The 15,425-nt window shown below is 36.8% G+C and overlaps 1 protein-coding gene across 4 annotated transcripts in view; it reads right to left on the bottom strand.

Annotated features, from left to right (window-relative positions):
• Window positions 1-15,425, bottom strand: part of LOC110027345 (glycerol-3-phosphate dehydrogenase [NAD(+)], chloroplastic) — a 47,141-nt gene that overhangs the window by 20,895 nt on the left and 10,821 nt on the right. For 3 of the 4 annotated variants that reach the window (XM_020728727.1, XM_020728726.1, XM_020728724.1), the window contains exons 6-8: window positions 4,349-4,496; window positions 3,751-3,900; window positions 3,514-3,663 (exon numbers count right to left, since the gene is read on the bottom strand). In XM_020728727.1, coding sequence (XP_020584386.1) covers window positions 3,514-3,663; window positions 3,751-3,900; window positions 4,349-4,496 — 448 coding nt within the window. Of the gene's footprint in view, window positions 1-2,741; window positions 3,664-3,750; window positions 3,901-4,348; window positions 4,497-15,425 lie in introns of those variants that run through there. The other variant, XM_020728723.1, reaches the window with a different exon arrangement.

Below are 15,425 nucleotides of genomic sequence, written 5' to 3'. Positions count from 1 at the left end.
GAATGCCCTTCTTGAATTGAATGGCTGACAACATCCTGGTCTCCTGCTGCCTAGCCCTTGTTATCGGTACAAGGCAAGCTTGGTCGCCTCCCATAATACACATGTTATTGGCAAACGGTATCGGGAAGGCCTTTACTTGGTCCAAGAAATCTATACCAAGGATTACTTTAATCATCCATGGGAATGATGGAGAAGTTTAGCGTACCTGACCAATCTCCTACACAGGTCTTCACTCCTTTAGCCACTCCACGGATTAACCTAGCTGCAGAGTTAACTGCCTTGATGGAGCCTCGAGCCTCCACCTCCTGCAGACCCATCCTCCACCCATCCTCCTTGCTTCTTCAATAGACATAAAGTTGTGTGTGAGAAGCTCCTCTATCATCGCATTAGTGGATGTCTTCCCTATAGTTACTTCTACAAAGAGAAGTCCTTTTGCCGGAGTTTTTGGAGAAGAGCGTACGGCATTGAGTAGTTGCATGGTCCCTACTTGAGCGTCCATGTCATTTTCCTCTACTTCTTGATGGCTTGCAAGGAGAGAGTTCAGAGCTTTCTTCTGCGGGCAATCCCTTACCCAATGTGGTCCTCCACAAAGGAAGCAACTGTTGTATGGTTTAGTCCTGTTGTTGTTGTTGAACTTTCCCTTGTCTCTTGCTTTGAATGAGGTCGATTCATGACGATTCTCTTCCTTGTGTTGCTCCCGGTCTCCTCCACTTCGGACATAGTTGTTCTTCTTATCTTTTGGCTTTGTAGACTCTTTTGTGTAGTCCACCAAGCTTTCGACAATGGCTATGGCGGAAGCGAGGTCTTGTGCACCACGCCTCCTAAGTTCTGTCTTTGCCCATTGTTGGAGTTCATCCATGAAGTTGAATAGAGCATCCTTGTCTGACATATCAGGGATTTCAAGGACCAAACTAGTGAACTCCTTGATATATTCTCGAATCGATCCTACTTGCTTGAGCCTTCGCAATTGGGCTCTAGCCTCATCCTCCGCATTTTCAGGGTGGAACTGTCTCTTTAACTCTTTCTTAAAGTCATCAAAAGTGGAGATAGTACACATACCTTTTTCAACATCTCCTCGCCTTCTTCTCCACCATAGCATAGCAATATCTGAAAGATAAAGAGTAGAAAATTGAATTCTTGCCTCTTCATCTGTGATCCCCATTGCTCTGAAGTATTGCTCCAAACCCCATAAGAAGTTATCCACTTCTTTTGCATCACGAGTTCCTCCAAAACTCTTAGGTTTTGGCACCTCAATCCTCTTAGATTCGAAGGTTTGATGGTTGGTGGGTGCTAGCAAGCATGTCACTCATCTCTTCCTTATAGGCACTTCGCACCCCTTGGAGCTTCCCCATAAAATCCTCCCGCAACATAGCCACTTGGCCCATTAAGGTCTCCTCAAGTTGGAGCATCATACCTCTGATTGTTGAATAGATGGTGACGTCCTACTCCTCGAGTTCATAAGCCCTTTGGTCAAGTTCCTCTACTTGGCCCTCCATGCCATTCATTGCCTCCTCGATCCGAGCAAGGCGCGAATCAAAGTTATGCATGATCTCCTTAGACCTCTCATGCGGCTTGGGTGCAACTGGGTCCCTTTGATCCTGGCGACCTCGCCCTTGAGATGACTCCACATTAGTGGCTTCTGACTCCATCACGTGCTCCTTGACCCTCTTCATCATTCCCTCAAACCAAAGCTCTGATACCAACTGTCACGGACTAACTTTCCTCGAGTTATCCGTGCGGCTTTAGCGCTCTTTCTTAGCACTAAATCAGCCTAACCTTCTCAACTAACACCTCAAAAGCACTCTCTTGAAAGTAGAATAGAAAGAAGAGTTAAGAAGATAAAACTTCACTAATAAAGAGAGATTACAAAGCTTGAAAGCTTGAAACCTTGGATGCCTTAGAATGAGAGAAGGGACACTTATTTATAGCTCCCTCCATGGCTTTGGCCTTACATATTGCCAATGTGGGACTATTCTCCAAGGGGAACATTAAAATATAATATTCTAGCTTCCAGATAGTTCTACACTATTCTTATGTACATACATATTCTAGATTCTTCTAGGTTGTTCATTAGGCCTCCATCTTCTAGAATACTTCATACCGCTCACCTACCACACACACCTACTGCTCTCCTAGTTTCTATAAATAGCCATAAGTCCTCTAAGTGAGAAAGAGAGGAAGAAGAAGAGGAAGAGAGAAGGGAGAGAAGAAAATAAAGATTTTCTTGTAAACGTCGAGGTGCTTGACAGTGTAATTCCTCGAAGAAATAAAATCCTCTGCAGCTCTGTGGACGTAGGCAAATTTGCCGAACCATGTAAATCTGTGTGTCACTCTTATGTTTTTTCTGCGTGCAATTTTTCTCATTCCATTTTTCGTTTTGTTGTGGTCGTTTTTCACAACAAATAAGAACCTGGAAAGCTATCAATGCAGAAGAGGGATAACAAGAGGAGCTAGCATGTCTATTTATTAATTTCATCATGTCATTAGGCCCATTAAGAAATTAATCAAATAATTAATGAAACTAATTAATTATTTCTTTTTCTCTTCTACAGCAAATCATAGAAGGAATTAAAAACAATTAATTTAGCAATTAATTTCGAGTGTCAAATTTAATTTGCTGCCAAACATGATAAAATGTAAATTTGAGCAGTGGTTCAGTTTCCATATTCGCAAAAATAAATAGTCGAACATTTACTAGAATGATATCAACATTAGCCATCTCAATAGCGTCTGCATTTGCTAGAATAATATAAAGATCTAATCTTCACACTGAAATTAGTCTGAAGTCATATATGGTTTCCACATGACTTAAAGGACAGTTGAATGGTCTAAGAAAATGCTTTAAAAAAGGCTAGAAACAAAGCAAACTATGACACAAATAAAAAATAATTAGCTTCAAGGACCCTCTTGCCTAGAGCTAACATTTCTGCCTCTAGAAAGCTTAGTAAAGAACTGATAAATTCGAATAGCCACCATAACGTGCTGGTAACAATTTAAGCCACCCATTATACCTTAGTGCTTCTCAGCTAGAATGCCTAAGCTATTGGCCTAAGAACCTGTCCTTATGTAAAAACTAGCATTGGCAAAGCACGAATATGCTGTGTACTGGTTCCAACCAAATTCTGTAAAAACTAGAGTTTCAAACATCTTAGCATTTTTTTAAATCTACGCTTTATACTGGCCGGAGCTGATTTCAAGGGATACACCAACTAAAGGAGGTTATGATTCATTAAATGGGGAGAAAATTGTCAAAATAGTTCTCTAACTCTTTGTAGGGGGTCATTTTAGTCCGGAAGTCTATAAAAGTATCATTTTAGTACCACTCTTTTAATATGGGCTGAAATAATCCCTACAAAGCAATATTTTGGCCCCAATTTAATGAGTTTGGGGACTAATTTGCCACTTTTATGGACTCTAGGACTAAAATGACCCATGTAAAAAATTTGAGGGAGTATTTTAACATTTTACTCATTAGATGGGACAAGGAACAATAATAAAAGAATAGAAAGAAACCTGAGGTAAGCTCATCAACTCCATAACAGCTTTTTTTGGAGTTAATTCGTTATCAATTATCTGAGCAACAGCGGTAAGGACGGGCAGTTTTACGTTATACTTCTGAGCAAGTGCAATAACAGCACCAGCAGTTGATACACCTTCAGCCACCTGCTCAATGTAATTGAATGAAACACTTGTAAGAATCAGCCTTACAAATGAAACACTTACTAAATTATCAAATAGATATGGCTCCACCTGACTCATTGAACTTAAAATGTCCTCAAGTTTCTCCCCTGACCCAAGGCGAAGTCCAACAGTTCTATTCCGTGAAAGATTTATGAAGCATGTAAGCATAATGTCACCAGATCCAGAAAGACCAGTTATGGTTGTAGGCTTCGCTCCCATCTCCATATAATACAAAATTTTGATCGGCAGAGGAAAGTTAATGAATATTCAGAAAGGTATGCGTGCATTAGCAAAAGGTAACACGGGAAATATTAGTCCAGAAGGCATAAAAAACAAAAAAATGAAAGAAAGCATAAAATTAATACTGAGTCGTCAAAGAGAAATTTATAAAGAATTTTGCATATGTTAACTTTAATAGTATGGTTCTTTAAATGCACAGCTAAAAAACACAGTAACTGTAATAAAATCATGCAAAAAGATGGCTAAAGCATTTTGCTATCGCTTACATTTTAGCAGAAAACAACGAAAAACTAATGAAGCATAACAAACAGCCTTCTTGAAAAATACCAGTACATATCAAGATAGAACAAAGATAGTTTTTTTTTTTTTTTTTTTTTTATTTTTTTTTTTTTTTTTAATGAATTATAGAAGATGAAGCAGTTGATACCTTAGTCGCCAGCCATCTTATCTCTGAACAACCTTGTGCAACAAGGGCAGCCATACAATTATTTCCAAGATTCATACCCGCTACGATACCAGCTGCTATAGCAAGAACATTCTTCAACGCGCCTGCTATTTCCACCCCTGTAACATCACTAATGAATCACAGGTCATATTCCTTGATCAAAATTCACAAATAAGCTGTCTAGTTAAAAATTCACAACAAAGAGGTAATTTATGGTGTCCTATAATCATCTCGATCTTCATTTATGTTCCTCCACAATACTTTCAAATAACAAAGAGATAATTTCCGGTTTCCTATAATCATCTCAATCTTCATTTATGTTCCTCCACAATACTTTCAAACAATATAGATTGATTAAACGTAAGTTTACATCTCAATATTCTTATTCCTCCATGTTCTTTCAAACAACCTAGATTGATGCTGATTTTTCCTCCATTGGAACACTATCATCTTCAGTGGCAAGTTTAGCAGTTGATTCCATGGGAGTATGGGTCAGTTTACATCTAAATATTCTTATTCCTATTAGGGGATTTATAACATTTGTGATATCTGATCCTTTTGTGATCCAGCAATCTCCAAACCTAAAAAATATTTAAGATTTCCCAAGTCTTTAATCTAGAGTTCTTTGGCTAGGAATCTCTTGAGTCTCCACATTTCCCCAGCAAGCTCTTAGGAGAACAAGGTCATCTACATAAATAATAAAAACAACACTTTTACCTCCAGGTGATCATTAAACAAAGCAAAAATGATAAGTTTGACATTATATGTCTCCCGGTTGCTAGGGTAGCAAGCATCAAAGACAACGGCGAGATTGCGGGGTGCAATGATTTATAAAACTCTAGTCTCTCATATATCTCTCTTTTTCACGCTGCTCATAAATCCTACCCGATTAAACTTACTGTTAAGAAAATGTAGTGCAATTGTTGTAAATTATATATGATTAAAAATAAGGATGGTGCAAAAACTCAATATAAAGTACATCTACACAATTGTCTAAAAAAGATAGGAAAACGACAAGTGCATATAAATATGGGAAAACCAACGCCTACATTTAAATGTGGAAGTTAGGTGTAAAATTGGAAGTATGATCATGCTAAAATAAGAGATATTACATCACCTATGATCATGGTTCATGAGTTGCCTTTCATTTTTACAGGGTTTATAATCGATAAATTAGTATGTACAATTGGATTTGTAAAATTATTTATTGAATATTTTATATGAAAATCTAAATACTCGTTACTAGCTCGTTTAAATATTTATTAACTTGACCTAAACAAATTAAGTACAAATCAAGTTCAAACATTAAAAAATTTAAACAAGCTAGCTTGAACAATATATGAAAGTTCGACACAAGCTCAAGTCGAACATAAACCAACTTCTAATTATACCAAACCAAATTTGAACTGTGATATACTCGACTCGACTTGGCACAATTACAGCCCTACCCGGTGGCAACGATGGGAAGCAATAAAATGCACTATGTTGTGGCTATCTTTATTATGAGAAGAAATAAAGAGAATATATAAGCAACTAGCATCAGTGGAGTGGTTAAGGAAGAAGAACAAGAGTAGGGTTGAAAATGAGTCGAGCTTGAGTGAGCTCGGGTCGCTCATGTTCAGCTCACTTGAAATTATTTCTGCTCGAGATTGGCTTTTATTTGAAATTGGCTCTTGAACAGTATGTTTGTGTTCAGTTCAATACTAGCTCATTTTATTTGTGTTCGACTCAGAATTAGCTCATTGGAATTAAGGCTACAAACAAAACGAGTCAAGCCAAACAACCTATTTGAGCTCAGTTCATTTAATTTTCAAGTTTGGATTCATTAGAGTTAGTTGGGCATTGTTTGAGCTCGGTTCATTTAATTTTCTTCATTAATCAAGCACTTTCAGGACGCAATAGAGAAAAAGGATTCATGTAGCCGACCCCACGTAGTGGGATTAAGGCTTTGTTGTTGTATTAATCAAGTACTTTCAGGCTAAACGAACCCGAGCCCAAACTTAATAATTAGTAATGTTGAATAGTAATTTTTTAAACTAATTAATCAAAATGATTTTACCAATTTAAAATTAAATTTTTTATTTTAAATGGATTTGAATAAACTGAAAATTCCATATCAACACATCATTACACACGCACACGCGGACGTAGGTTGAAACGCTCGAATTAATTCATTTTGCCTTTCCATTTATACTAAGGCTATGCTTTGGCTCTTCCTAATGTGGGACTAAGGGAGCGTTTGGGGCAGGGGTGCGGTGGCAGTGTGGTGCCGTACCGCAGTTCTGTTAAGCAAAATTGCATTTTGTTTGTATTCTAGAAAAGCTACAGCTGAAACCTGTGTTTTCCTACCTACGATGGCTACTAGAAAGTTATGGTTTGACTTTTTTAAAAATAAAAATTTGTAATAGCAACCGTTATTTTTTGAACAACAGTTTCTTCTTTAGCAGCTTCTTCAAACAGCTGCAGCTGCCCCAAACGGCCCACTTGAGTTGAGCTTGATATAGGTGGGGCGGGTCGGCAGAGATGTATAGGAAAAAATCCAAGAGATATTTACATACATATCACTCAATATATATGTATTTACATATCTAACACCTAATGACCTAAATTTCAAGGTGAAGCGGGGCACGGCACAGGTCCAGGGGCATTTAAATGCATATCACCTAATTTTTTATGTATTTACATATCTAACACATAAATGCGAAAAATTCTTGGGCATTTAGATACATATCAGATATCATTCAATTCTTATGTATTTATATATTAAAATTTTATAGGGTCATTTGCATATATATCACCCAATTCTTATGTATTTACATATCTAACGCCTAAATCTTGTTTTTTATGTTTATACAAACCAAATCTATGATATCATATCAAAGATACCGCTATTTTAAAGTTTATATATTATTTATTTAATATTTAATTAATTTGAGTTAAAATGAGCCGAATACGATAGAACATAAATTTGTTCATGTTCGGTTCGTTTATGATCGAGCTCAAAAAATTTGTTCGTGTTCGACTCGTTTGTTCAACAAGCAAATCGAACACAAGCTAATTAGCGAGCCAAACACTAATTGATTGCAAACGATGAGCTTTTCTGAGAGCCCTAACCAAGAGCCTATTTCAACAATAAATGACTCTTTAGAATGAAAGACTGCTCTTTTAAGACTGCGCAACCTGGAAAAACTTTTACCCTTCCCAAAATTCAAAAACGTCAACCAATTGCACATGCGCTAAGTGTATAACTCCTGGCACGTCGTATAAAATCGTGGTTTGATAAATTTTGAATGTGTAATCTATATAAACTCGATCATCATATTATAAATAATATGTACATATAATTAACCTAGTTAGAAAATTATAAAATTTAGTTACTTCAATATATTTGAGGTTTGTTGTAATTAAAAATTTGAATATAGTATAAAAGATTTTTGGATAATTAAGGTTCATCTCTCTTTGGAAGTTTTTATCTAGATACTGAAATCGTTTTATTGTTAGATATTATAAATAATATGTATACAAGTTAAGCTGCATCTTTCATTGGAAACATTTTCTAGATAATAGAAACGTTTTTTAAGGTGCATCTTTATTTGGAAACGTTTTTACAGATAATTAAAATGTTTTTTCTATGTTAGAATAATATGCATATAAATTAAACTGCATCTTTCATAGGAAACACTTTTCTTGATAAATTGAAAATTTTTTTAAGGTGCAACTTTCTTTGGAAAAGTTTTTACAGATATTTGAAACATTTTTTCTGTGTTAGCGGGATTATAAATTGATGTGATGTAAGGTTCAGATTTATTTCTGAAATGTTAGAGTGAAGATTGAAAATCATAAAAGCAAAATAAAATGAAAGGTTAGAATTTCATATGGGAGGAAACATAAGCAGCATGCATGGTTGTTGCGCTGGAAGATCTTTGACTGTAGAGGGAGAAATTAACGTCTAAGTGTTGTATGAAAATCCAACAAACAAATAGATAATATCGGAGGAGCCACCAATATTTTTTACACGGAAAACTCTGGCAAGAGAAAAAACTACGGGTCTGACTCAGTCAAAATAATCCACAATGTGATTGTAACTACATAGGTTCACTCTTCTTCTAAATTAAGAAAGATGAAATTACAAAGTTGATTTAAAACAACAGTTCGACGATAATAGCCGCAAACAGGGCGCAATGACCGTAGTTAGTTACTACGAAGACAATAGTCTGTCATAAATGTTGTAGAATGTGATTGTAAAAGGATCAGTTGGCCACAGAGGGCGAAGTTGAAAGTTGTAGTAGCATCAATTGGTTGTTAAGGCCGTAGTTGGAAGCTGCATGAGTAGTGGGCCACATAGGTCGTAGTTGGTGACATATGCCGCAGTGGAGAGATGCAAAATTTGCATGAGCAGTGAGCCACATAGGTCATAGTTGGTCACGTAAGTCGTAGTGGGGAGCTGAAATAGCATCAGTTGACTATCAAGACCGTAGTAGGTAGTTGCATGAGTATTGAGCCACATAGGCCGTAGTTAGTCACGTACGTCATAGAAGGGAGCTGTAATAGCATCAGTTGGTCATTGAGGCTGTAGTTAGAAGCTACATGAGCAGTGAGCCACATATGTCATAGTTGATCACGTAGGCAGTATTGAGGAGTTGCAATAGCATCAATTGGCCACCAAGGTCATAGTTAGAAGCTCATGAGTAATGAGCCACATAGGTAGAAGTTGGTCACGTAGGTCGTAGAAAAGAGTTGCAATAGCATCAGTTGGCCACCGAGGCCTTAGTTGGAAGCTACATGAGCAATGAGCGACATAAGCCGTAGTGGGGAGTTGCAATAGCATTAGTTGGTCACTAAGGCCGTAATTGGAAGTTGCATTAGCAGTAAGCCTCATAGGCCATAGCTGATCACATGGGGCATTGTAGGGAGTTGCAATAACATTAGTTGGCCACTGAGATCTAGTTGGAAGCTGCATAAGCAGTGAGCCACATAGGTCATAGTTGGTCACATAGGCCATAATGGAGGGTTCAAACCTGCAAGAGCAGTGAGGCATATAGTCCGTAGTGAGAGGCTGCAATGCCACCAGTTGGCCACTGAGGCCGTAATTGATGTTGGATGAGCAAGGAGGCACATAAATCGTAGTTAGTCACATAGGCCGAAGTGGAGAACTATAATAGTCTTTGTTGGCCACCGAGGTCTTAATTAGAAGTTGCATGAGCAGTGAGCCACATAAGTCGTAGTTAGTCACTTAAGTTATAGTGGAGAGCTGCAATAGCATCAATTAGCCACCAAGGACATAGTTGGAAGCAGCAAGAGCAGTAAGCCACATAGACTGTAGTTGGTCAAGTAGGTCGTAGTGGAGAGCTGCGATAGCATCAGTTGGCCACCGAGGTTGTATTTAGTGCTACATCGTGCAATAGAGACATCACTTATTGATATACGATGTAAGAAGATAACTTTAAGATTTTGAAGAAAGTCGTATTTTAAACACAACGGTTGTAAGCAATTGTTGCAAGGAGTTGTCACTGAATCTTCGATGCGACATTATTCGTTATTACATATTCGTGTTGAGAAGTAGAGCCTGGACGATTACCCACAGAGGTAAGAAAGCAGTCAAGCAGCAAGAAAGCGACATACTTACGTCATACCGGCACAGCTACGCCTACAAAAAAAATATCAGGTAGCGTAACTACTGCGGCTCATTTGTTATATGGCTTTAAACTGAAAGTGTTATATTTATGTTAGTTGTCGATGTGGTTACGCCGTGAGATGATTTCTCTAGAACAAGAATTAAATCACTCGATTCGAAACAACGACTACTGTATATGCACACGTTAAAATCTTGAAGGGCTTTCTATAAAAGCAGTGAAGTTCGAGAGCCATATTTCGGGGCGTGCGACTTCTCTTGTGCAATCAAGAGAAAATTTTAAGCGGAATTCTTATAAGTTACAGTTTTGTAGAAAAAAGGTCTGAGTTGTGAAAATCTCTATACATTTCACTTTTCAAAGTGAAAGTTTGTCATGTGGCTTTGTGATTTTTCCCATTCTCGAGTTTTTTCCACGTTAAATCTTGGTGTATTTTTCTGTAATTACTTTGTTGTGCATTTATGTTCGATATTTTGTTCTAGATTTCTCAAATTGGTGTGATCATATTTTCTAAGATGTGGTTTTGATTGTAATTGATCGAAGCCCTCGATATTCCCATCCAAACAAGTGGTATAAGTGAGGGGCATTCTTTTCTAAAAAATTTTGATTCGAGACAAGATACAAGTGATAAAGTTCAATAGATCGAACTTCATGTTCTAGAAAATGCAAGTAGAAGATTTGTTATATTAAAAGAAATTATATTTCCCACTACAAGGAATCACCTAGAAGCCTGAAATGATGACTCTGAAAGAATAAGAAGCGTTTAATTGAACGATCCTAGGTTTCATCCACTTTTCACTTTTCTCATATGTTGCGTTCAATATAGTGAATGAGAAAACCACGGAGGATCTCATGGCGGTACTAACAAAGATATATGAAAAACCTTCTGTTTCAAACAAGGGAATTTTGATGAAGAGGCTATTCCATATGAGGATAGTGGAATACAGTTCAATGGTTGAATATTTGAACAATTTCAATATTATGACAAGTCAATTATGTTCTGTGGGTATCAAATTTGATAATGAGGTTAGGGCACTGTTAATTAAATCTTCATTGTCGAATGGCTATGATGGATTGTTCATGGCGATGACTAACTCTCCTGGTAATATGAAGTTAAAATTCAATGACATCTTGGGGTAAATGGTGAATTAAGTTCACATAAAAGGCAACGAAAGGTGAATCTTGCTGAAATTGTGAGAAGAAAAGTCATTTTAAAAATGACTGAAAAGCTCAGTGGTGGAAGTCAAGAAAGAAGTCTCTCTACAAATGTCTCCATAAGCAAAATCCAAGGTGGCTCCCTCGTCTTATCCCTCCTCAGTACTGAATCTTGGACAGTAAATTTAGGCGCGTATTTTCATACATGATCCAACAAATAAGTGTTTAATTATTACACTCAGAGTGATCTAGGAAATGTTTATTTAGGAGATAACAAAGTCTGCAGTATCGTAGGAAAGAGGGTGATGATATCAAGTTTCTAACAGAACATTCTAGCAGCTTAGTGAAGTAAAATACGTTCTAAGTCTGAAGAGAAATCTGATCTCAGTGAGTCAGCTGACAAAGTCAGTGTACCTGACTACTTTTACAGATACTTCATGAAAGATGACCAGAGGGGCAATTGTGATAGCTTGGGGCAACATTGAAGACACTCTTTACCTGACCAATGAATGTCAGAATCCACTGATGTGGCTGGAGTCAAGTTTTATGCAGATTCTTGGCACCGTAGGCTTGGCCATTGAGGGAGAAAAGTATGCATCCTTACTTTCAAAGGACAAGCTTCAGGGTTTGAAATCTGTGAATGTGTTTGACAAACTGAAGAAAATTTTTTTCCCCAAAGGTGAGTCAATAGTGAAGTCAAAAAAACAAGAGTTAGTGCATACTGACGTATAGGGTCCTCCAATTCAATTAATTAGAGGTTCCCAATATTTAACATTTATTGATGATCACACTAAGAAAATATGGGTGGACTTCTTTAAGCATAAATCTGATAAGTTTGAAATGTTTAAGAAATGGAAGGTTGTGGCAAAAAATCAGACGGACTTGAAGTTGAAGTGTCTCAGATCAGTTAACAGGGCCGAGTATCGTGATTACATATTCGGTAATTGCAGTGCTTCAGAGGGGATCAGATATGAGTTCATTGTTCCAAGAACTCCACAGCATAATAGAATAGCTGAGCGCATGAACATAGTTATCACAAAACGTGTTAAAAGTATGTGGTTACATGCAGGATTGTCAAATGAGTTATGGCAGAAGCAGTGAACATTGATGTGTATCTAATTAATTGTGGTTCATTAGTATCTTTGAAGAAAGACTTATCTGAAGAAGCTTGTAGTGACAAAGAGGTAAATTTATCTTATCTGAAAGTATTTGGGTGCTCTATATATCTTCATATTACTGCAGGATCTAGAAGTAAGCTTGACTCGAAATCTGTTAAATGCACTTTCATTGGGTATGACTCAGAACAGTCATAATCAGAAGTTTATCAGGAGCAAAAATGTTACTTTCAATGAAATGGAGATGCACAATGATAGGAGTGAAACTCGAGATTTTATGTCAGTTACTTCTGAAGAGTTCAAATATATTGAGATAGAAGAGATTGGTGATAAGTAGGATGGAGAAAGAAGGATTGCTCAATTAGATGAAGCAGAGAAAGTTCCTCAATCACCTACTACAGAAGTAAGGAAATCCAACAAAGTGATACGACCAGTACACAGGTATTTTACTTCTTTGTACTACTTATTGCCAACAGATAGTAGTGAACTAGAGTGTTGAGGAGGCCACTCAAGTTAAATAATCAAAAGAGAGAGTTTGTCATGGATGACAAGATGTAGTCCTTGAGGTCAAATTAAATATGAGATTTGGTATATTACCAGATGGCAAAAGAGCACTACCCAACAAGTGAGTCTACAGACTGAAAAAGGAGTGAGATGGTAGCACACGCTACAAGGCAAGTCTTATTGTGAAGAGGTTCAACAAAAAAATGGGTGAACTACACTGAGATTTTTTCTCCTGTGGTGAATATGACAATTGTCAAAATTATGTTGAACTTAGTCAAGAGGAAGATCTACATATGAAGTAGATGGATATAAAGACAGTCTTTTAACATGAAGATATGAAGAGGAATTGTACATGGTGCAACGGCAAGATTACAAGGTTCCAAGGAAAGAAGATTTGGTCTGCAAGTTGAAGAAGAGTCTCTATGGCTTGATGTTGGCCCAGAGAAAGTGATAAAGGAGGTTTGACAAGTTCATGTCAGACAATAGTACATGAAGTGTCAGGCAGACTGTTGCTTCATAATAAACTTTGATAATTGTCTTATCTTGCTTCTTTTGTATGTGGATGACATGCATAGGGATATGGAGAAAATCAAAGACTTGAAGAAATAATTATCAAGAGAATTCGAGATGAAAAATTTGAGTCCAACCAAAAAGATCCTCGAAATAAGAATCAGTAGCGACAACAGTGCAGGTACACTGAAATTGTCTCAAGCAGAGCATGTTGTCAAGATCCTACAGAAGTTCAAAATGGGTGGGACAAAACCAATTTGCATAGATAGTCAATTTAAGCTAAGAATTTATCGCATAATTTTGAAGCAGAGCAAACATAGATAGGGAGAAGTACGTATGCTTCAGCAGTTTGAAGCCTAATGTATGTTAAGATATATACGAGATCAGATATTGCATATGCACTAAAAGTGTTCAGCAAGTACATGAGTGATCCTGTAAAGCATTATTGGAAGGCAATGAAGTGGATTCTCGAGTATTTGAGGGAAACAGTCAATGGAGCACTTTAATTTGAAAATGCAGAGATCAGTCTGCATGAATTTGTAAACTCAGATCTGATAGTCGATTTGGATAGTAGAAGTACAACAGAGTATATCTTCATTTTGAGGAACACACCAATGAGTTGGGTTTCCAAGCTGAAAAGATTATTGCACTTTTAACTATGGAAGCTAAATACATTGCAATCATTAAGCCTAGCAAGGAGATGATTTGGCTACAAGGCTTTATGGCCAAATTGGGAAAGAAACAAGGGATTAGAAAGCTTTATAGTGACAGTACGAGTGTTGTTCTTGTTAAGAATGTTGTTTATCATGTCAGGATGAAGCATATTTAATTAAGGTATCACTTTCTTTATTCACTCCAAGAAAATGGGCAGTATTCTTGGAGAAGATACACATAGCTCAAAATTTTGCAATATGTTGACTAAGGTGGTGATTATAGAGAAGTTGGAGCTACGCTTGGCCCAAGTTGAAATCCAGGAAGGTTGAGACCAGAGGTGAGCCACACTATGGTACTAGACAATGAAGATGACACAGATGGAGATAAAGATTTAGAAAAGAGGCGTTGGGTGCAATCAGTCTCCAAGTGGTAATTATAGAGATATGAAGTCTAGAAGAGCGCCCATAGCCGCAAAGAAGCAACCAAGCAATATGAGAGCAGCATATCTACGCCATAATAGGGTAACTACGCCAGCAAAAAGTTACAAAGCGGCGTATATGCCACAATCGGACGTAGCTACTACGCGGCTCATTCATTCAATGGCTTCAAATAGAGTGTGATCGTAGCTTTGTACAACTTTTTTTTGAAAAACTCTGATCGTAGTTTTGTAGCAACCACTTAAGATAGTCAGGTTTGGTAGAAAAACATAGTTTTCAGCAACAATTTTTTGAGAACGCAGTCAAAAAGCAGTTTTGCCAAGAAAAAACTGCGGTGTGGCAGCACACTGCCACCGCACAACCGCCCCAAGCGCACCTTTAATGACTTGATATAGACCTGATTTGTCTCGAATTGGATCAATTTTGGTATCACTGGTTTACCACGCTGAGTTGGTCAGTTTGACTACAAGCTTGCTGATATCAAAGTTCATGATGATTTTTAACTTGAATTCGAACATTTCTTGCTCAAAAAATGCCTTAAGATTCGTGCCAAAATGCCTCAAAATTTGTGCCAAAAATTGTTGATGACCTATCAAAAATAGTATATATATATATATATATAACTCGAGGGCAAATATATTAAAATAAAAAAGATACAGACATGTATACATGTATATATACATACATGTATACATGTATACATGTATATACATATACATACATGTATACATGTATCTACATGTATATACATATACATACATGTATACATGTATCTACATGATCTACATGTATATACATGTATATACATATACATACATGTATACATGTATCTACATGTATATACATGTATACATGTATGTATCTACATGTATATATACATGTATACATGTATGTATATACATGTATATATACATGTATACATGTATGTATATACATGTATATATACATGTATACATGTATGTATATACATGTATATATACATGTATACATGTATGTATATAGATGTATATATACATGTATACATGTACATATATAGATGTATATATACATGTAT

The sequence above is a fragment of the Phalaenopsis equestris genome, unplaced genomic scaffold, assembly GCF_001263595.1.
Source record: "Phalaenopsis equestris unplaced genomic scaffold, ASM126359v1 Scaffold000425, whole genome shotgun sequence".
Lineage (NCBI taxonomy): Eukaryota > Viridiplantae > Streptophyta > Magnoliopsida > Asparagales > Orchidaceae > Phalaenopsis > Phalaenopsis equestris.
Note: the sequence above shows the minus strand (reverse complement) of the source record. Positions and strands in the feature narration are given on the sequence as shown.